The sequence below is a fragment of the Patagioenas fasciata genome, chromosome 1, assembly GCF_037038585.1.
Source record: "Patagioenas fasciata isolate bPatFas1 chromosome 1, bPatFas1.hap1, whole genome shotgun sequence".
NCBI lineage: Eukaryota > Metazoa > Chordata > Aves > Columbiformes > Columbidae > Patagioenas > Patagioenas fasciata.
In genome coordinates, this window is record NC_092520.1 from 69,896,785 (window position 1) to 69,918,474 (window position 21,690).

A 21,690-nucleotide genomic window follows, 5' to 3' on the forward strand; every position below is an offset into this window, starting at 1 on the left:
CGAAGGCTATACTTTCTTTGCATTTTCTCTGTCCAGGGAAGATATGCACACACAAGATATTCTCTGGAGCTTTGGGTACAGTGAATGATCCAAGTAGTGGATAATCCAAGATCAATCTTCCATAATTTCTTCTGAGATATAATTCAATAGCATAAGAGAGCTGCTGTAAAATGTGGTTGTTTTCAGGCAGCAATGATGGCTGAGGAGCTTAAAAAGGAGCAGGATACTAGTGCCCACTTGGAGAGAATGAAGAAGAACATGGAGCAAACCATCAAAGACCTCCAGAAGCGACTGGATGAAGCAGAACAAATAGCCCTGAAAGGTGGCAAGAAGCAGATCCAGAAACTGGAATCCAGGGTAAGTTTGTGGTCCCACTTTGGACCACTGTCTCCTGGTTACACAACTGGGACCGGGTACATGCCTTAAGGGTTGCCTTTTAAGTTCACAGTGGCCAATAAGGGATACTATGAATGCTTTCCTCTGTTTCACAAAATGCAGATGAGCAGTTTTGGAGGCATGATTCTCTTTCATCATGCAGCTATGAGTAGTTGTAGCATAGCAGATGATCAAGCCCTTGATTAAAAAATTTTGAACCAGGAAAAGCCCTTGCAATGCTTGCTTCAATTAAACTTTTGCATGTGTCTGCACTGTTGCTGGTGCAGTTTAAATACTTTTATGAAAAAGCAGAATGGAAAGGTGACATCTTGATCTGTTCCTGAGATTCGTTTCTGTGGAGATGAAGAGAAAATGAGCATTTCTTGACCTGGGAACTAAATTATCTGCTGCTTTATATATGTAGCATAATGAAAAGGGCTTTTCCTTTTTCACAGGTTCGTGAGCTGGAGAATGAGCTCGAGACTGAACTCCGTCGCAATTCAGATGCCCAAAAAGGAGCCCGCAAATTTGAGAGGCGCATAAAAGAGCTGACTTACCAGGTATGTGGAGGACAGTAGTAACCACTAGGTCCCTGGAACTAAATGTGTTCTTCCAGTGTCACAAGTTGCCTCAGTGCTTTGGTGAAAGATGAAGGATGAAGAACTGCATTACCCAGAGCTTTATGACTGTAGGAAGCTTTAAGGATAGGAGGAACACCTCTCTAGGGCTACCATCATCTTGTTTGACTCATTGTGACTCATGTTAGAAAGCCTCTATTGCTGGGATTTGGACAGTTTTAGCACAGCATTAATACGGAGCAGGCTTAGATGACTATTCACACTGCATGAGAAGAAAGAGCCCAGCTGTCTCTCAGCTGTGCCAATGCTAAGAAAAAGAGGCAGAAGGATTCAGTTGACTCTAATGCATCCCTCAGTGTAGGGTTGCCCAGTCCCAGGGCTATGTCTCCTTGTGAGCCTCCCACAGGTTTGCTCACAGCTGCTGTTGTTGCTTGCCTTTTGAAAAGGGTCTTCAGCACAGAGCACTCATCCTTTTGATTTCAAGAACATTCTTAAGCGTATAATTCCATCCATCTGCTTCAGGAGATTATTTAGCCTCCTACCTGTTGTTTTACTCTGACTTTTATATGCAGAGGCTGAAGGTGGTTTTCTTAAAATACAGTGCTCCGGCACAGGCAGAATTGCCTGGTCCTTCTGCTTATGGACTGTGACAGCTTAAACCTGTCTCCTTTTACCAGAAATGCCTCCAAACAAGATTTTAAAATATGAAAATGACATATATTTTAGGCACACTCATAGGTCTGTTTCACTAAATAATGACACACTTTATAATGACAAGAGTGCTCCTCATCCCTGAGCAAGGAACTCTGTGTTTATGAATATACTTCTGAAAGTGTGTGCACATATATATGTATGTGTATACATATTTATGTGTGTATATATATATATATATATAAAAATGGGGATGGTACTCTCTTAGTCCTCAGCCTCTAGGGTTACATACATCTTTAATCAACCTATACACAGGGTGATCAAAATATGGCTTGTTTGTATTTTGAACTACAAGTTTCTAAAATCAAATATATGACAGCCATACCTATTTCATTGTGGGGGACGCTTTAGGCCTTTTTCCACTGTCAACCTAATTAATGGTGTTTTGATGCAGTCAGAAGAAGATAAGAAGAATCTGGCCAGGATGCAGGATCTGATTGACAAGCTACAGTTGAAAGTGAAGAGTTACAAGCACCAAGCAGAGGAAGCTGTGAGTAATTATTTAGGCTTTTTTACCTTTGAGAAATGTATTGTCCTAAATCCACAATCTTTAATCCATAGAAGCTTTTAGTAGAAATGCACATTTTGTGTATTACTATTTGTATTTATATTCATATAAACCCTGTATTTATAAATATACTTATAATATATATTAAGCAAAATATGTAGCATTTGTGTTGATTATATTTAAGAAAAGGTATTCAATTTTATCTTAAGATTGCAGTATCATTTGCAAGGGAAGGGGGAAGGGAAGGAACAGGGAAGACTTTTTTCCTCCTAATCCCTAAGGAGGCACGTTAAGAACCTCCCAGTTCACTTAACATAGAGAGTGCCACTGGAAACATCAACTTTGTAAAACAACAATCTCAGTTCTCCAAGAGGCAACTGGTTCCCCTGCAGCTGTTACCCAGGCATGCTGAGCACTTTACGTCCTGCTTGACTTGGAAAGCTTAGTTTCATAGGGACCGGAGGAAATCAGCTGCACTGTTTTCTCTCACCAGGAAGCCCAAGCCAATCTGTACCTTTCGAAGTACAGAAAACAGCAACATGACCTGGATGATGCTGAGGAACGGGCTGAAATAGCTGAATCTCAAGTCAATAAGCTGAGGAGCAAGTCAAGAGATATTGGCATGAAAAAGGTATGCTTATACCATATGGAGTAAATGCAACTGTTTAATACACAGTAGTGGATGCTATAAATGCAGGAAGATCTGTTACATCTTTAAGTAGTGTAGACTAGAAAAAATTCTTGTTTACTACATTTTTTAAATTTCAGTCTACCATTTATTTTAATATCAAGGTTAGCCTTTAGGACAGCAATCTGATGCTTAGGCAAAATGAATTTTCCGTCCTCTTCATGTTGTCATTTAACCTCTGCGCTCAGCAGTCAGAAGTTTCCAAAACTGGTAATTTTTTTCTCTTTAATGGGATATTAAAAATCTCCGTCTTTTTCTCCTTCTGATGATGCAGATTTCTATGTATGTAATACAGCCCGGGAATCATTGCACTAGCAGATTGACAGATATTTTAACATTGCTCTTTCAACGAACTTGTATTGATTTGAAGAGCTAGATGAAAAAGTATTAGTGATCAGTCACTTGGGTGCTGGGAAGTCATCGGTAATTAGAAATATATTTGTGGTGCTTTGCACTTGCGCATAATGGAACAGAATAATATTGATGATACTAAAAGGTGCCTGAGAACCTGGTCTAGAACTGAAAGCAAACATTTGCTTCTCTATGCCTTGTGGCAACCAGGGCAAGGACGAATGATAGAAAGAGGAGCTGGGTCGTTGCTTTATCTGATTTGCCAGCGAAACAAAAACTGCCATGGTTAGTGTCATATAAGTTTTGTGGGGGTGACAGCTCTTGAGTCAAGAAAGAGGGAAAAAAACAACAAAAAAATCATATAATTTTGGTATTTTTATCACACTCGATCCCCACACTTTCCTTCTCTCTTCCGCATCCACAATTCTGTGGGAAGAAACACTCCAATTTCTGCTTTTATATTGGAGCAATAAAATCACCTTTGACTGAAATAAATGACTGTAGCTCCACCATCTAGAGCAGAGCTGCATTAAAACTGCATGAAAATCTGGTCTCTTACACATTTACATATTATGGAAGCAGCACTGTGTAACTGAAACTCAAATGAGTTTTGCAGCTTTTAAGAGTAAAAACTTTCCACACATTTTCCTTTAAATTATTCCAGCCCTAGAAAAAAAAAGAAAACTCATACACGTTCACAAAGCCATGGAATCTCACACACACTGAAACAGTTGAACAAACCATGAGAGTAAATAATTTTTTTTTTATACTGTTAAGAATTATATGTATTTCCTGTATCTTACTAGTACCCACTTTCTGCCTCAAATACGCAAAAATAATAGAAAAGTGGAAGCCGTTTTTTATTAGTCAGATGCTGGTTTGCCAACACCAATTCCAGCTCTGGCTTATAGCAGAATATTGCGCTGTCAAAAGATGAGCCAGGAACCATGTTCAGGCAGCGAGTGATGTCCCAAAAGTCATGACACATCTCCTTTGGGGAAAGAAAGGCACTGGAGAGACTACTTCCATTGTGTAGCATTAGAAATATGTTGCCTACTTCTACTAGTACCCATGTTCCTGGCAACTCTGCGAAGTGTGTGTGATTCAGAATGAACACCACCACCTATTGAAACAGGGATGTATAGAAGCCATCTGCTGTCAAAGGGAGATAAAGTCTAGTATGAGGATGTCACGGAGGCACCCCAAGGCTAATTTAAGGGACAACAGGGTCCAAAACAACTTTTATTAAACCGGTGAGAAACAGGGTTTTAGCACTCCAAAAGTGACTTAAATATAGGTTCGGGTAACAGTTGAGGAAAATTATTAAGGGGCAGCAACTGGTACAACAGGCGGTCCACAGAGTGCATGCACGTGGCTTCACCCAAAACAATGCCGGAACCACCCCCGAGTCCCAGAGGAGTACACACTTGCCTGAACACGGTGTGGGATTATTCTTAAAGAGATAAAGGTAAAGCGTATGCTCGCGATTCCGCGAGGGTAAATTTATAATACACTCGCAATTCTGCGAGGGTTAATTTACTTACACGTACGAATGTGCACGGAATACTACACGTGCTTATGTGGAAGCACAGGAGGAAAATACACTCGCGATTGTGCGAGGATAAATTTATAATACACTCGCAACTGTGCAAGGAAATAATTTAAAGTGCGTGTGCAAATGTGCACGGAATAAAGTTACACTCGCGATTGTGCGAGGAAATAATTTAAAGTACGCGTGCAAATGTGCACGGAATATAAATACACTTGCGATTGTGCGAGGAAATAATTTTATACGTGCTTGTATTAAGCACGGGAAGTTACACGTGCATATGTGCACGGAAAGGATAAATATACTCGCAATCCTGCGAGGGGTTTTACTCACACCCGTGGCGTCAAGGCAAGCGGGGTCTCCATCCCGGGGAGGGGGGCTCTCGGCGGCAGCATCTTCAGCTTGCAGCTCCGAGAGACCGGCGACAATGGGCCCAGTCTCGACGAGAGAGTCCCGTTTTTATACTGGCTGATCAGACCTGACTGTAGGCATTCTAGAAGCTTCTCTGCACCCCCACACTGGCTGTGGGGTGACCCTGAAGCCTCCAAACATCCCCCACACTGGTCACAGGTGCCCAGCGGCTCACTGGCACCTCGGCACTCCCTTCTCCTAATGGCCCTGGCCAGGGTGCTCTGGGCCAAACAAAAGAAGCTGTTAGCCTCAGGTAGCAGAGAGAGGGAGATGTGCCTACTCCCTCCATACTGAAGGAGGGGGGGGAGAGAGGGGGGTCTGCATTCTGCCACAGAGGACAAGAAACCTGTATTGTTAGCTGAATAAGACAGCAAAGGTTGGCTAGATAGGTGCTGGTCCCTTTCAGATAAAAACTGGTAATACCAGGGAGCAGAAGCATTAGTGAAGATAAGCTTTTGTCATTTACTTGTGAACTTACTCTAAAAACCCCTCAACGCTTCAATTTTTAACACTTGTAAACTATCTCAATTGCATTTCAGGTTCATGAAGAGGAATAAGTACAGTTCAAGCTGACAAATATGAGAAGATGCTTGATATAATCAGGCACAACTGAAAGCAGATGTAGAAAAAAATAAGCACTTACAGAAATAAACATCAAGCTTATCAAATTCAAAAAGACTGCACAGTGTATTCCATTCATTTCTTTGTGTTTCTATTTTGCCAAGCTCCAGGGATCAATAAAAGCTTACATCTTGCCAATAGCCCACTTCATTATGTTGGAACAAATCCTAATTGGCAGATCCCTGACAGAATCAAAACCAAGGGCAAATCCAGTTACACTACACAGCCTCATGCATGTCATGTGCAGACTGCTAAAGCAGCACAGATTGAACCTATGCAGGGGGACAGCCCTTAAAGCTGGGATAACCCTGGTTCCATCTGTCCTGCCAGCTGGAGGCTGTATGAGTTTTGTAGGAGAGGAGGACATAAACCTTTCCATATGAACAGTCAGTTTAGAAGCTTCCACTAGCACCAGCCATAGGACTTTTGTTCACCAGCTGCAGTAGAGACATAGGAGACGCTGTAGAGGGACATGTCCTCTCAGGTGTGTTCTCTTAGATCTTTTCCACTTTTAAACAGGCAGGTTGTCTTTGCTTGAAATGAAAATACTAAATGAAGTGCAAAACAGTAAGCCCTATCTTTCCTCCATACCGGAAAAAAAAAATATCCCTCAAAACTGAAACTTCCTCTGTAGAAACTTTTTCATTACTTCCTCTGTAGAAACTTTTTCATTGTCCCTTTAAGATCTTCAAGTTCCAATTTTTCATGCCAACTCTTTACATACAAGTGTCAATTGACTTACCTTTTTTTTTCCCCCATCAGTTCAGTTGTTTGTTACTGTGAAAAATGCAGTTGTGATTCGTGTTAAGATGTTTAATGTTTAAAGGTATAACCAAATCAGGCACGGACTCCGAACTTGAAAAAGGGAAAAAGGTGGTTAAGTTCTATGTATAAAAAAAAATTAATTATGAAACTTGTTTAGGAAGTTATATTGATAGACGGAACTAATATTTTAAGGGTTAAGCAACTATATCATAAGGGCCTACTAACAAGCTAACATTTAAACCACATAATTAATATCTATTTTAGAGCTATATGTAACCAATTGTGCTAAAAAAAGCAGGACTTCATTAAATGCTGAGATAAGAAGTTTTACAGCACCAGCTGCAACCTTGAGGAGACAAGATAGCCAAGATTTACAGCAAAAAGGGGGCGCCAGTCTGGTTTCAGTCGGTTTGGTAGCTTGGGTTCCAGCCAGTTCTTCATAATGAGCAAAAGGTAAAAAGTCCACTGTGGCGAAGCTGAAGGAGCCTTCATCCAAAGACCCCTAAAGACCCTTCCTCAAATTCACCAAGTGACATTGCGCAGGCACAACAAGGGAGGGTCAAGGAGGGGAATATGTAGATGGTTATATGAAACTCATTTTAATAAAAAGCAGGAAAGGTCATGAATATGTATAGGCGTTCCTGAGGTCATTACGAATATGTAATACCTTACTGTATTTAAACACACTTCTTATTGTTAAGAGTGTGCGTGTTGGGCGGACTGAATCCCCTGCGCACCCAGCGCTGTTTTGCTTATGCTCTAATGAACACGTTTAAAGAATACAATTAAGAGATTGGATTAAACATTGTTTATCCATAGAAAAAGCGTAAATTATTATGCTTAACCACATTTCCATGTGACTTTAACTGTAATCCAATAAGAAGGTGAAGGAAGTCTTTGTTCTTTTAAGGAGCAATCTCAGTAGTACCTGCGTGTGCAGAGCGATTTCCCTCCGTTATGTCAAGTTGCTTATATGACTCCTCCTCTTCTGTGTTTCTAGTCAAAACAAAAATGTTTGTCAGAACTACTGATGTGTAAAATTAATCCTATAGTGGGAACAGAACAAGACACACTCACTATAAATATAAGCCAGTACTTTCCAATTTAACATTAGCCAAGTAAAATAAATATCCATTTAACAGTGCAGAAAAAATCCTGTTTCTTCTATCTAGTCCTCCATCAGTGTAGCCAGACCTGAGTTAACATGTAAACTGTTCCAGTTCCTCTGATTATATGTTAAAGGTCTCAGCAGATCCCAAGATAAATCAGTCTTGCCTAAATTATTTAAATTAAGCAGCTGCATCTCAATAGTATGTTATTATCTCTAATGCATGTTAGCGTTAAAATTGGTTAATAAGAAGAATGCAAGTGAATCTCTAAGTGAGAGAAAAGTGAAAAAAGACTGAGACTCAGTCATTTCAAAGTTGTCCTTCTGGTATGTTCTTGTTGAACCTCTAAGTAACCATTGTAAAATGTCTCCTGAACCTTATCAAACTCAGACTGTGACAAAAGGCCTAGCAGGTTTGAAGATATAGGTCTCCATGGATAGGGCCGTACTGTCAGATGTACCTGAAGGACTAAGAGCTAAAGTTTGTTTTTTAAGGATAATCACCTCAAAAGCAGAGGAAGGAGACAGAACACTGTAAGAAGGAGCCAGCCTACTTCAAAAGCACAAAAATAAAATGCATCCACTTGAAGATGCTGTACACTAGTAAATAGGAGAGACGTGTTGAGAGATGAGATCAGGGATCCTATGGTTATAACAGCCTCCTAAGCAAAACAAGTAGTATAAATTTTCACACCGAAGTTTTGGTGAGGTTAGATGTTGGCTAATTGAAATAGTAACTTAAGCCCTAATGGAGACTAAGTATGTGTACTGTTTGAGAGATTTCATGTTTTGGTTTGGTTTTTTTTGTTGTTTTAAACACAAGATAAAATTAACTAGTTTGATTGTTTTTAAAGCAAGTTATCTTAAAGTATCCATGAAGGGTAACCAACTTTTTCATCTTTTTTATAAAGCACAGGAGAGTATATGGTCAAGGGAAGGTCATGTTAATATTGTTACAACCAAAATACTATTGCATAGAAGTACCAATGAGCGCTTTTTGGACTTAGAAAATAGTAAGAATAAAGACAATTTATTTATGCTGAGACTTACCATCCTACATTTTCAGTCTTTTGTATGCTTTAACTCATGAAAATAAAATTTATGTTTTAACATGAAAGTTATGTTTTAACTAAAAAGTAACAATCAAGGTCTGGATTTAAGTTTAATAGTACCTTTAAACATAAGTCTCATAATGATTGCACATACCTTGAACCAGACCCAGACTCCTGCTACCACTACCACTGTTGCGATCGCTCCAGTCACTCCTCGCACAATGTTCCTGGTGTTACCTGAATATTCTTTAAAAATACAAATTCCAAAAAGTTTAACAGAAGTGCTAATTAATGTTCACTATTGTTCAATAAGTATACCAAAGCCAAGGTTTTTTTCTTATTTATAGTCTAAAAGCTACGGTTTAGGGAGAATGTCTCAGTTTCTTTTAATGTTACTAATGTTCAAGTTACTTGACCCACAGTACAAGACTTTTAATGACACTGTAATGACTTAAGTGTGAATAGCTGAAAGCATATTATTTTACTTAATTGTGCTGATACAAAATTCCATGTGTGCTCATGTAATACGATTTCATGACTTCTTAATACAAGTCCCATTTAAATACAATCAACTGCCCAGTATGCCAAACAACTGCCTCCAAGGCTCAGTGCCATTAACGGTACTGCTGATTTCCAGTGGAACAACTCAGTAAGCATTATCCAGCCCTGACCACAGATTTCATGATTCCTGTTATGAAATCTTTGCAACTTTCATCCAAAATATTTCCCAACTTCATGATGCAACCATGCCATCCAGGTGGGTGCAAGAAGCAACAGATGGGTGGTAACGATGGATTCCACAGGAGATAAGAGCCCATCTAGCAGAGCTTGGTCTTGCACAGCACCAAGTGTCTCATTACACCAGCAAACTTCAACAATGTGAGAACACTCGGAAACAGAGGACTCATTCCTTTAAGTGTGGTTCTTCTACTTCAGCCTTCCTTTCTGCTGATGCATCTCATCCAAAGAATTTGAGAAATTCTGCACTCCTCTGGAAACTCCCTACGGATGTCTAGCAAACAATTAAAAAATGAGAACCGCCAAAACAGAGCATTTAATCTGGCCACTGCCTTCAAATTGGCTCTGTCCCCCCATGCAGATCTATATTTACAACTTGTCCATTCCTTTGATAGAGCAGCTTGAAGCTGTGACCTTTCTTTACACAGGAGAAGGCCTCCAAAATGATTGGAAGTTCATCTCACTTTTCCCCTTAGAAGTCTCCTTTCCAGTGGCACTTGGAAATCTTCCTCATGGTTGACCAGCTGCTGTGCTATGACCACTACCCAACATACTGATCTAGGTCATTTCCTTATGCCTTACTGTCTCTATCTCCTTTTCTGCTTTCAATCTGTGCTGCCACAGAGATGCTAACCTCTCGGGCAAGTGTCTTCTCTGTTCTGTATAACGTATTTCTGGTCCACAGTAGGAAAATTCTGTGAGCGGCACAGTAATTTAGCCACTAAAAAGAGGATTTGTGTCACCTGAGGCTATTATGAGATCCATCCACAGAGAGAAGGTAGAGAAAGGCATTTGTAGAGGAAGATCCAGATCATATTTGGACTGGACAGGTGCACGTGTTTGTCTCCAGTAAATGCACAGGGAGACTGATAGACTCACGCACGTAATTTAGGAGCATCAGTTAAGTGTGTAACTCCTTGGAGGTTTTCAATGCCGTCTGCTTCAGAGGCACAATATTAGGTTTACAGGATAAAGAAGATCATGCTGGAATTTGAGCTGCAAGGAAGTGTGTTTGTCTGACTTAAAACCTTTCTTTAATCTAACTCCCCTCCTTCAGATTGCACATAGCTGCTGCCATTTAAACCACACCCTATGTCACATTTTCAGAGCTATTATGGGAGAGGGGGCAGAAGGGAAAACCAAACAAATGCAGTTATTATCAGTTATTCTAGCTCATTTTCTGCTATGTTGCCTCTATTTTTCATATCCTACAGGCTTGTTTCAAGTTCTCTTCTTTCTTAAAACAAACAAACAGACAACAAATGAGGTACCTAATGCTAGTTCTCAGACTTTTAGGTGATTGTATTTAACTGTGTAAAACACTTATGTGCTACTGTTTGAATGTTGGGGTTTTTTTCCCCCTTTGGACTGAGATCTAAGGAGGCTGCATCCCAAACAGCATAGTATTTTTGAACACACATATCACTTGTTCGCACTATAATTTTAGAAAGCTGGAGTAAATTTTTTAACCTTCAGTAAGAGTTTTTAATAGTTACAAAAATTAATCAGTAAGTTTTCTTGAAACTGGAGACAATATGATAACTCTAACTAAGATTTCACAGCTGGAAGCTTATCACAGTTGATGAAAACTCAGGCATGCATATAAACATATATCTCCCCAGATCTAAAAAAGGCCTGCTCTGTAGAATTAAACCTTTGAAAACAACAACTGTGCACTCTCCTCAACACATGTCTTTGGGCTTCCTTTCATCTCCTTGTTACCTTTAGAAGCTGTATTTTCTATTAGCAGAGCAGTTAGGACATGAGTGTAAGAGTTCCTCTGTGCCCTCAGCTCTGAGGGGAGCTGGTGGCAACTGCAGGCAGACACCAGTTTTGAGACCTTAGCCACAATGAGCTGGTAATTGCAAAAAAAGAAACTTCAAGTCTTTAAATAAATCTATTTCAGGGAACTTTTTTTTCCCCCCTGGGACAACAATAATAAAGTATCTCTTCTACACACTTGTACTTATTACACAAGATGATTTTTCTCAATGTTTTGCAGATTTCTGATTGACCCTTTCACTCTGCATTCCCCTCACTGGTCCCCATGGTCTGAAATAAAAGAGCAGCAACTTACCAACTTGCAAAGTTCTCACAGTAAGTTTTGTGTAATGAGGTGTTGAAATGTTACACAGGTATTCTCCACTGTCATCAGCAGTAAGATCATGCAACATCAGTGAAAAGTCACTTTGGTTAATCTGGACTCGAGGTTGGTAAGAGTGAGATGTACCATTGAAGGAGGCCAGGACTGAGATCACTGCATTTCTGTTTAATGTCCACACAACACTGAAACCTTCAATGTTTGTAGTGTTATTGCTGTATTCACAGGGAATCACAGTGCTACTTCCTTCCATGTTAGACAGTTGATCTGAAACAGATAATTGAAGAACCCTCTGCATTTTTTCTTATATAGAATGAAGGTTATTTAGACATTTTCTGAACTTGTTCTGAAATCTGATACTACTGTGGACAAATATAAAAACATATTTCACTATTTTCATATAATATTCAAACATTACAGTACGCTTCCAGAAGCATCTGAAGATTTGAAAAGCAAATGTATCTTACATCAAAAAAAAAAACACACACACAAAAAAACCCCAAAACAAACATCATCAACAAAAACTATCTAATTGGTATTAGCTATACTTAAAAAAATTATTTTGTTTTCATTTGCCTCCTTTTCCTCTAATTGAGGGACTCATTAATATAAGTGATTCAGCCTAGTCTAAGTTACCATGTAAATTAGCATGAAATTCGACACATCATGAGCAGAGAAAAAATGCAACTAATCATATACTTGGACATTAAAAGCAGAAGGGTAATACTGTTATAACTTTAATTAGAAGAATCAAAATACTGCATTTAGTTAGGAATAACTTTCAGCTATGGTGGTCTTAAGTATTTCACCTCTCTGTGTGGAACACTTAAAATTAACAAATAGCTTTAGATAAGGAAGGAGAAGGGAAAAGCAGGTAAATGGAACTAATAGCTAATGTATAAAATATGAATATAAGACAAATTAATATCATAGCACAACTATCAATTTGACAGGAATGAAAAAGAGAGGAGGCAGTGGTGGCTGGCAGTGTGACAGAGAGGAAACCAACATATTTGACATGGTATAACCATGCCTGGTTTCTGTGCGTGCGGTCGAATGAGCGGAGGTGTGGGCCTGAAAACTGCGAAGACAAAACAAAACTGTACCCCACACTGCTATTACATAAGGAAAAGGAAAGCAGCGTATTTTCAAGATGTCCCAGTGAGAGGACAGACGGATGCAAACAAAAGTGTCATAAATGTTCCTTTTTCTCATAGGGATCAGATAGATAAACAAAACAGACACTGATAGTGCACTTGTTACCTGCTATTATGCAATACTTGAAACCTCCTATATTGTAAGCTGTTGCATGTAAATTGGAAATTGCACTGAAATACATGCAGCAGACTAGAACTGAGGGAATGTCTGGGTACACTTCGGGTGGAAATCAGGGCAATGGAAGCAGCCATGCACATCTCACAAGTGAATTGCTCTTGCATTGCTGTTGATTCAATTCAAAATTTTTTTTCCTAAGAAGCATGAAAGGCTGAAAAGTACCAGTTATTTACTTGAATTGAATTTCCAGTGAAATTCAGAAGGACAAAATCAAGGGTTGAAATTTCATAGTGCAGTTTTTCGTTAACAAAATGAGCTGCTGTTTGCGCTCCACTCCCATGCGCTCCCAGCACTCAATCCAGGCACTTAAGCACGCACTTGAAGAGAAGTACAATGAATGCAACAAACACTACTAAAAAAACTCTCGCAAAAGGTGGGGAATGGATTGAGTAAGGAGCATACGCATCTAGAGCAGCAGGCAAACCTTCTTCTCCCTCATACAGCCCACAGGTTCACTAAGGTTTCCATGTATTTTGTTTGAATTAATTGTTCTCTTGATAGAATGTAAAATTTTATTATTATGCATGTCTTGAAACTTGAAACTGATACGGAAAAAATGTTCAGAGTAAAACTAACTTACAGAAGTGAGAGCTCCCTCCTCTTACCCTTACTTCTTGGGCATATGCTGCCTTGTAATTCTAACAGACGAGTTTCAAAGAGGAAGGCACATTATTTTGCACCATCCCATATACGTGTTGTCCCACTGCAGAAATACTGTATTTAATAATCTGAAACCAGTTGTGACATTCAGTAATGATGCAGGAAGAGACTTTAATCCTACCTTGCATCTTCCATTCAGCAGCCCACTCTTCATGAGGCAGATGAATATGACACTGATAAGGATCAGCTGTGTTTATAATGTTCCGGTCACTTCTAAGAGAATACAGAACTCCATCCCTGGTTTCTTGCCGATCTGTTTCTTGGATGGATGTATTGCCTTGTACCCAAGATATATGTGGTGCTGGATAAGTGAGAAAGGCATAGCACTTCAATATTCCTCCTGTGTCTGTCTTTTGGTATTCCAGTGCATAGTAAGAGGGAACTGTAGATTAAATAAATAAATACGTAAAACTACTACTTTCAAAACCCTCATTAACTTGAAGCAATTGGTCTTCTGAAAAAAACATTGGGGAGAATAAATGTTGAGGACAAAATTTAAACTGTGTTTGATTTCAGAAGAAAGCATAGCATTATTTGGTGTCAACGCCAGGGTCTGGACTGTTCTGAGGAGCCATATGATGTTTAAAAACTCAAGCATACTACTTAGTTACCCTTTAGAAATCACAGTGCAGTAGGTTATGAGAACAAGTGCTGCACTTAAAATTTTCAACTCATGTTACAACATTTCACTAGAGAAAATGAATTGTCTGATAATACTATCAGGCCCCAAAGGCGCTCTGTTCAGTTGAGGGATTTTGATTCCATGTGATAAATAACACGAGAAAATCTGTTGGTATAATCTCATTTCCACGGGTACAATCCAAGCACTTTTGATGTCTTACTGACCTTTTACATGCAGCATGACTTCCACTTCAGTTTTACCCTGTTGTGTTCCCACATAGCAATTATAAGAGCCCTCATCAGCCACAGTCAAGCTATTGAGTTTCAAGGAAGCATTCCCACTAGGAACGTTCTGGTGAAAAAGCTGTGTTCTGTGTCTGTAATCCGGGTGTTGGCTTTCCAGCTGATCTCTCTGGTAGTAGTAGCTGTGCACATCTCTGTCCCCCTTCTTCCAGTAAATTACTTCATCATCACCAGGTGGGAAAGAACAAGGGAGGATGCAGTCCTTGGAAAACAGCCCGGTTACTGTGCTCTGTTCTGTAAAACCTAAATCCCATAAATACAAATGAATAAGATAAATTAAATCCAGTCTACAAGTATATTCCTGCCCCTCCTTATCCCTGGCAAAAAAAAACACTCTGGCAGGCAGCACATTCCTACCAAGCATGTCTCTGGGACCGGAAGGATCTTCAATTGGTTTAATCAATATTGTAATACAGAGCTCTGGTCTTTCAACTTACAATAATTTAAAGTAGATATCCTGAGTGAGCACATACATAATCATATTGGCACACCATCACCCCAGTTTCAATTACGTTTCCAAAAGCACCACCTTCAACCTCAAAATGTTTTGAGTTGCAGCTTGCTACTCACTCAAATGTTCATAGTGCCATGTTGCAAAAACCTGAGTTAATGACATAGTGTCAAGCAGTTGTACAGTCACAGGAAAAAAAAGCATGTGATGGTGCAACCAAGAGGAAGCCCAGAACTTCTTGAAACAGCTTTTCCACCACAGATAGTGTCAGGGAGCTGTATCCCAGCTCCTGGAGGTAATTAAAGTAGGTAAATAAAACTTTGATTCCTAAACGTTAATTCACACAAGTAGTATCATCTGATCACTGTTAACATTTAATTTGGGCCTTGCTGGCATAAAAGAACAATTTTAAACCAATCTTTTAAAAAACAGGTTGCATCAACATATGGACCTTCTTGGCCAAGGTCAGACAACCTGTTTGGCTGCTGGCGAGCATCCCGCTGCAGCTGTCTTCTCAGAAATTCTGATGCCCTCTCCAGCTCAGCCGGCAGGGCACTACACAAGACTTTTCCTCAGCCATCCCAGTGCAGATTCAACCAATACACTTCAAAGCATTTTCAGTACAAACTGACAACTACTGCCTGCTGAGCAGTCACACGATGCATTCCAACAGCCAGGCCATGGGGCAGAAATGTGAGCAGGTAACAGTTTGGGTGCTTGACACTGTTGATGGCCATGGCCATCTGTGCAGCCATCTTCCAAACAGTTGTCTTTTGCTTTGGGAGTGTCTCGCATTACCCCAAATCAATTATTTACTATTAATAAACAGTGTTTGAATTAATTAATTACTCCTATTAAGAACGATAAATAATTGTCTTATTAATTTTCATTAACAACAGAGCAAAAACCTACCCCAAAGTGTAGCACCTATTTGAAATAAACAGATGTGAAGAGAAGGTATTTTCTGTGCTTTCATGTCTTCTCTGGTTCATAGTAGAATCAGGTCAAACCAACAACATAAAAGGAAGGGAGAAAACCTGTTTCAGTGTAGGTAAAACACATACCCGAATTATAACATTTCCTTTGTACAGCTTACTAAGAATTACAGGCCTTTGTATCATGTTTTTTGTTTGCAACAGTCTTGGCCTAGATTTCTGGCCTTAAGGTCATTCTGTAATACTACACATTTCATGAAGGTTGAGGCCCTCTCATTACCATGTAATAAATAGAAAGTGTTTACCTTCAGTGTTCTTACAGAGCTAGGGAATATTAATCTTCATCATTTGTGAACAGGACATTGAGTAAAAATGGTCAAGTACCATTTCCAAAAGGATTTAACATGTGCCTTGTCAAGCCAGGTTTTTCAACTTCCTAAAATATATTTCTGATTGCTGCAACATTTGACTTTCTGAAGTGGGAAATCTGCCTGCATTTGCAATTACTGCAAATATAAAGAACTTTACACACTTTACATCAGCTACACTTCCAAAAATGCGTGTATGGACACCTAGGATAGTAATGCAAAGGAGGAGGAGGTTGTCCCATCATATCTTCTTGTTTCTCAGTTAAGTAGCAATGAACTGGACACTCTTGTGCACAATCTAAAAATAATAACTTTAACTGATAGACTGCACCTCTCCTCCACCCAGGCACACTATTCTAAAAATACAGCATACTGCAGTGAATAAACAACCTCATGAACCAAATAGCTTCAAAAGAGTCTGAAGAAGTTCCCCTAGCCCTTTTCCTCTCCTCAAAGAACAATTATAGGTACCACTCCTGACTTATCCAGGGCACAGGTATAGCCAGGCTTGCTAGCCAGTTCTTTTAATACTAATGAACAATATTGGCTGGTGTGTGTCACTGTACCTGTGGTGGATGTGAATCTTATGTCCCAACGATTTTTGCATGTTAATTCTTCTGCAAAGCTTATGTGATTATTTTATGTATTCTCACTTTTCTATTAAGGAAAAAACCCAATGATATTTTGGGACACCAAAATATTAAACCTGAGGCATAGATGATGCAAGAATAAACCAAACACTTATGATATACATTTTGTTCCATGTTAGCAGCAATTGCCAGTATCTGCCTTCTTTTCCTCCTTGTCTTGGCAAGCAGTGTACATCACATTTTATTGGATTTTTTGCTCATTTGACCATCACTTCCAACTTGATTAACACAATATACTCTGTTTGATGTTTAAATTTCAGCAACTGCAATCAATGCTGAATTTTCCTTAGTGAGTGATCTGCCATGATCAATAGCCTGTGCAGTTTGGCAGTGATGTTCTGAGAGCAATGCGGTTCCAATAGTACCTCTGCGATGCCTTTGAGGGTTGCATCAAGGAGTGAAGCCTGGACAGTGCAGGCTGCCTTACTTCTTCTAGCTGTAGCCCATAATAACGTACTGAAATACATAACTACAACTAGTTAGCTGAAAATTTTCCTGTTCAGCAGAAATCTTAGTTTTGGATCCTCCCATTGCAGTGTGTTGGGAAAAAATGTCTGTCATTCTGCAGAAAAACTTGAGGAGTGCAGGCTCTGGCCAATCTTCTTTTCAGCAGGCCTGGGATCTTACACACATAAAGCAAATCTATGCTGATAGTTAGAGTCACACTGCAAAGTACTGAAGAAACAGACCTAAGTGGCACAACCAAGAAATCACACCACAAGGTTTTGTAGTGAAATATCGATACAGACGGTGCACAACTAGAATTAAGATCGCTGTAGTCAATGTCAGTTACTGACACTCTAGTTTTCAGAAGACTTATTTCATACAGAACTACCACAGGCTCAGCTGGGCAGCAGAAGGTCAGCCAGGGTTTCTGAGAGCAAAGCAAGGCACTGAAATGCATCTTCCAAGACAAGCACTGAAGTCAAGCACTGAACAGTTCAGATTGTGGTACGGGCAACAATGCACTTGCTTTGGCCACTATAGGAAATGAATGTAAAAAGGCATATCCTTTCTTTCTCTTCTGTGACCAAACCACGTCCATCATCTTTGAACTTTGCATTCGATCTGAACCCTGATCAGAGCACTCCTCTAACATACAGGTTTTGGGGATCAACTTCTGCTCACTGAACTTCCCTCTGTGACTCACATTGAAAGCAGCCATTCATATCATAATAATGTCTTAACCCTGTCAAACAAAAGGTAATTATTCCTTAATAAAAAGGATCCAGATTAATTCATTTTCAAGGTAACTTAATGGCACATTTCAAGCACGCACACACACGCTTATGAGGACTGGAAATGCAGAGGCTTTCAAGTTTTGCCAACAAGCAAACAAGAAAAACAAACGCGTAAAGTTCTAAAAAACCTGTGTTAACATACTACTAAAATCTCATACTAGCCACAATGATACTAGTTTTCCAGAATTTCCCCACTGAATCTTCAGGAGACATTTTCTGTAATAGGAAAGAGAATTCTCTACCTCCACACAATGAAACTCTTACAACCTAAATGCTAATTACATACTTCTTTTGTCAAGAAACACCCCCAAAGGAAGAAGGTTCCCACATTCTAAACATCCAAAACTGGTCTTAGGAAGTAAACCAAAGCTACTAGGTTTTACCTGAATATACACATATATTCTCCGCCTCCACCATTTTGTACACTTAAACCACCATAGAGTTGTTAGAAGACTGTTAGGGTTTTTTTTTTTACCTCTTCTGACTTCACAAGTAGCCAAAAAATTCAGGGACTTGTTGTTTCAGGTGTTTCATGCAGGCAGAGTTTATACATATCTACAAAAATAAATAAAACCCATGAATATACAGCTCTCCCAAAGCCGCAGCAGTTCACCTCTGCCCGGCTCCTTTCACAGCCACAGCCACACCTACACATACCAGAGCTCAAGTATCTAACACACAAGTTCATTGCTGTCCCACAAATGAAAGCAGTTTGTTTTGTTTTCTTTTCTTTTCTCTTTTTTCTTTCGTTTTCTTTTCTTTTCTGTAGGCTGAATCAGCTTCTATATGTGTGAATCTTTCACAGCTTTTCCATTTGTTTCTCCCTCTTCAGGCTTAAAAAGCTGCTTCTCTTAAGTGCTTATTTTGCCTGGCTTTATTGAATGCATTTCTAACAATAACTCCGTCGAACTGTAACTGAGTAACAGAAGAAATCAGGTACTGTCAACAATGTGATTTCTACAGCAGTCATGCTGCTTTGGGATTCTGCTTGGGCATTACAAGAGCATGAGCACCATGGCCACAGCAGAGACCAGCAATGCTCTCACTAAGGCAGAGCATAGGAACCTGATGCAGGGAGAGAGGCATATTCTTTATGGGCACAGGACAAAGAGAATGTAAAATACAGATCATCATGACACTCTTCTCAGAAAGCTGCTACTCTGAAACAAGGACAGTAGAGGCCTTGGGCTGTCTGCAGGGTTAGGTAGTCTATTTTCACTTTAATGGTATTTCACTAGGGCTTTGTTTTCTCTGAACAACTCAAGCTTCCCTGTGCTACCCAGTAGGAGAAACTGACAGAACGACTCAAGCATTTTGGGGAAGAGGGCTTCCAAAAAACACCCCAAGCAAAATGCAGGAAGAAATGAAAGTAAGCAGTGTCTGACCTAGAAGATCCCAGGTAGTGTCAGCTGCACACACACGACCTGTGTCTCCTGCTTGTGGAGGAGAACCAGCTTTCCCACCGTCTTCCCCACCATCCTGCAGCAGCTCCAGCTGATCTCCAGTTACAACTCCTCGCAGGACTTACTTTTTTATATATCCAGCTGCAAACCACCGCACCTCAGGTCAGGAGCTGGGCTATCAGCTATACACAGATACAGCTGCTGCCTTCTCTCAGCCTGTCGACATGTTCATACCGTAGTCTTGATGCAAATGCCCCGTGCAAAGCTTTTAGAAACACGACTGCGCATGTTGAAGGGCAATTGTGGGCTGGGCCCCGCACACTGATGCCTTATCTGCTGTGAACAGTGTGTGGAAGGAGTCCACTGATCGAGGGAACTAACATTTTAATGTTTAACAAAACATATAATGGGTGCCTACTAACGAACTAACACTTTAAGGCTTAGCCACACAATAAGTGCTTAGTTTAGAGCTTTATGTAAACTTACGTTAAGAGAAACAGAACTCCATCGAATGCCAAGGTAAGAAGTTTTACTACACCTAGCTGTAAACTTGAGACAAGATAATGAAGATTTACAGCAATAGGGGGCGCCAGTCTGGTTTCAATCGACTTGGCAGCCTGGGTTCCAGCCAATTCAACATAATGAGCCAAAGGTAAAAAGTTCACTGTGAGGAAGCTGAAGGAGCCTTCATCCAAAGACCCCTCCTCAAGACCACCAGATGGCACTGCGCAGGCGCAACAGGGCGGGGCAAGGCGGAGACTATGGAAATGATTAGCGGGAAAGGTTATGAATATGTATAGGCGTTCCTGGGGTCATTATGAATATGTAACACCTTACTGTATTTAAACACACCTCATATTGTTAGAAGGTGCACATGAATGGTGGAACGATCCCTCTTGTGCCCGACGTCGAAATAAACATACCTGCTTTATAACTTTGTCAGTTGTAAAGTTTTAGGACTTTATAGCTTGTGAAGTTGTTTCTGTGCGTCACAACCAGATACCACAAAAGTCACAACGGCTGATACCTTATTGGGTGAAAATATTCCTCACCGTAAACATCATGTCTGTGGCATTAAGAGTTTTGTTTTCACATCAGGCTAAAACCCAGCCTTTTGATGTTTTTTTTTCTACCCAAGGACTTCACAGTAACAGCCTTAACACAAAAGAAATGGATACTTCTTGTCCCTACTGCTGCTCTGTTTTTTTTCCTGAGATATTGTTAGACAATGTGGAAGTCTAAAAAAAGATACATAAACCAATAGAAAGGTATTAGCCAACAGAAAGGTATGAGGTACTTAAGACCTACCAAAAAAAGGACACAAAAGTGATTTAAAAGTAGAATATCTATCCTTGTTTCTTGAAAGAAATTCATGCCTTTGGGATAATAAGGTGGGTTTGAATAATTGCACACATGCACACACACATTTTTAAATATATGTTTAAAATACAGCTGATATATAACTAGATATGTAAGTCACAACTCCTGGAGGTATTTAAAGAACACACAGATGTGGTGCTTAGGGACATGGTTTAGAGGTGGGCTTGGCAGTGTTAACAGTTGGGCTCGATGATCTTAAAAATATTTTCCAACTTAAATGATTCAATGATTCTATAACCCTGCCCACCTCCACCCAGCACCTAGATCAAAATAAAGCCACCATCTCCCCCCCCCACCCCTCCGCCTTCTTCATGGTTACGAAGGCGGAAGTGACGTAGCCCGCTGCTTTACAATCCCGTCCCCTCGCTGGCAGCGTTTGGTACGGAGAGCCGCGGTGAGGCGGTCCCTGTGGCGTCCCGCTGCTGTGGAGCGGTGACTGGGCGTTGACCCTGTTGTCAAGAAACACCCCCAAAGAAAGAAGGATCCCACATTCTAAACATGCAAAATTGGGCGTAGGAAGTAAACCAAAACTACTAGGTTTTACCTGAATATACACATATATTCTCCGCCTCCACCATTTTGTACACTTAAACCACCATAGAGCCGTTAGGAGACTGTTATGGTTTTTTTTACCTCTTCTTGACTTCACAAGTAGCCAAAAAATTCAGGGACTTCTTGTTTCAGGTGGCCTAGTCGCCATTGATGGTTCCGCGTCACACAGGCGCGGCTTCACGGCGCCGCGGGTGCCTGTGATTGGGGCAGGAGGCGGGCTTCGAGGCCGAGGCAG

The 21,690-nt window shown here is 40.2% G+C and overlaps 2 protein-coding genes across 12 annotated transcripts in view; one reads left to right on the forward strand and one right to left on the reverse strand.

The window, feature by feature from the left end:
• MYH15 (myosin heavy chain 15) overlaps positions 1-11,531 on the forward strand; it is a 55,235-nt gene extending 43,704 nt beyond the window's left edge. Inside the window, exons 39-43 of one of the 2 annotated variants that reach the window (XM_071808382.1) lie at positions 187-357; positions 831-935; positions 2,059-2,154; positions 2,666-2,803; positions 11,458-11,531. In XM_071808382.1, coding sequence (XP_071664483.1) covers positions 187-357; positions 831-935; positions 2,059-2,154; positions 2,666-2,803; positions 11,458-11,469 — 522 coding nt within the window. In that variant the 3' untranslated portion in view covers positions 11,470-11,531. Of the gene's footprint in view, positions 1-186; positions 358-830; positions 936-2,058; positions 2,155-2,665; positions 2,804-5,710; positions 5,848-11,457 lie in introns of those variants that run through there. The other variant, XM_065829429.2, reaches the window with a different exon arrangement.
• On the reverse strand, positions 5,862-21,665 carry HHLA2 (HHLA2 member of B7 family). 10 transcript variants are annotated; one of them, XM_071808418.1, is made up of 9 exons: positions 21,537-21,664; positions 18,596-18,675; positions 15,839-15,963; positions 14,398-14,718; positions 13,673-13,933; positions 11,533-11,823; positions 8,872-8,963; positions 7,486-7,553; positions 5,862-6,647 (listed from the first exon to the last, which is right to left on the reverse strand). In XM_071808418.1, the coding sequence occupies exons 3-8, from the start codon at positions 15,900-15,902 to the stop codon at positions 7,527-7,529; spliced, it is 1,056 nt and encodes a 351-aa protein (XP_071664519.1). In that variant the 5' UTR covers positions 15,903-15,963; positions 18,596-18,675; positions 21,537-21,664; the 3' UTR covers positions 5,862-6,647; positions 7,486-7,526. The 10 variants fall into 10 exon arrangements, with proteins under 10 accessions (XP_071664519.1, XP_071664537.1, XP_071664529.1 ...); XM_071808436.1 differs by having other exon boundaries at positions 5,862-7,553; positions 13,673-13,852; positions 21,537-21,665; XM_071808428.1 differs by having other exon boundaries at positions 5,862-7,553; positions 15,839-15,909.
• Between the last annotated feature and the right edge of the window lie 25 nt (positions 21,666-21,690).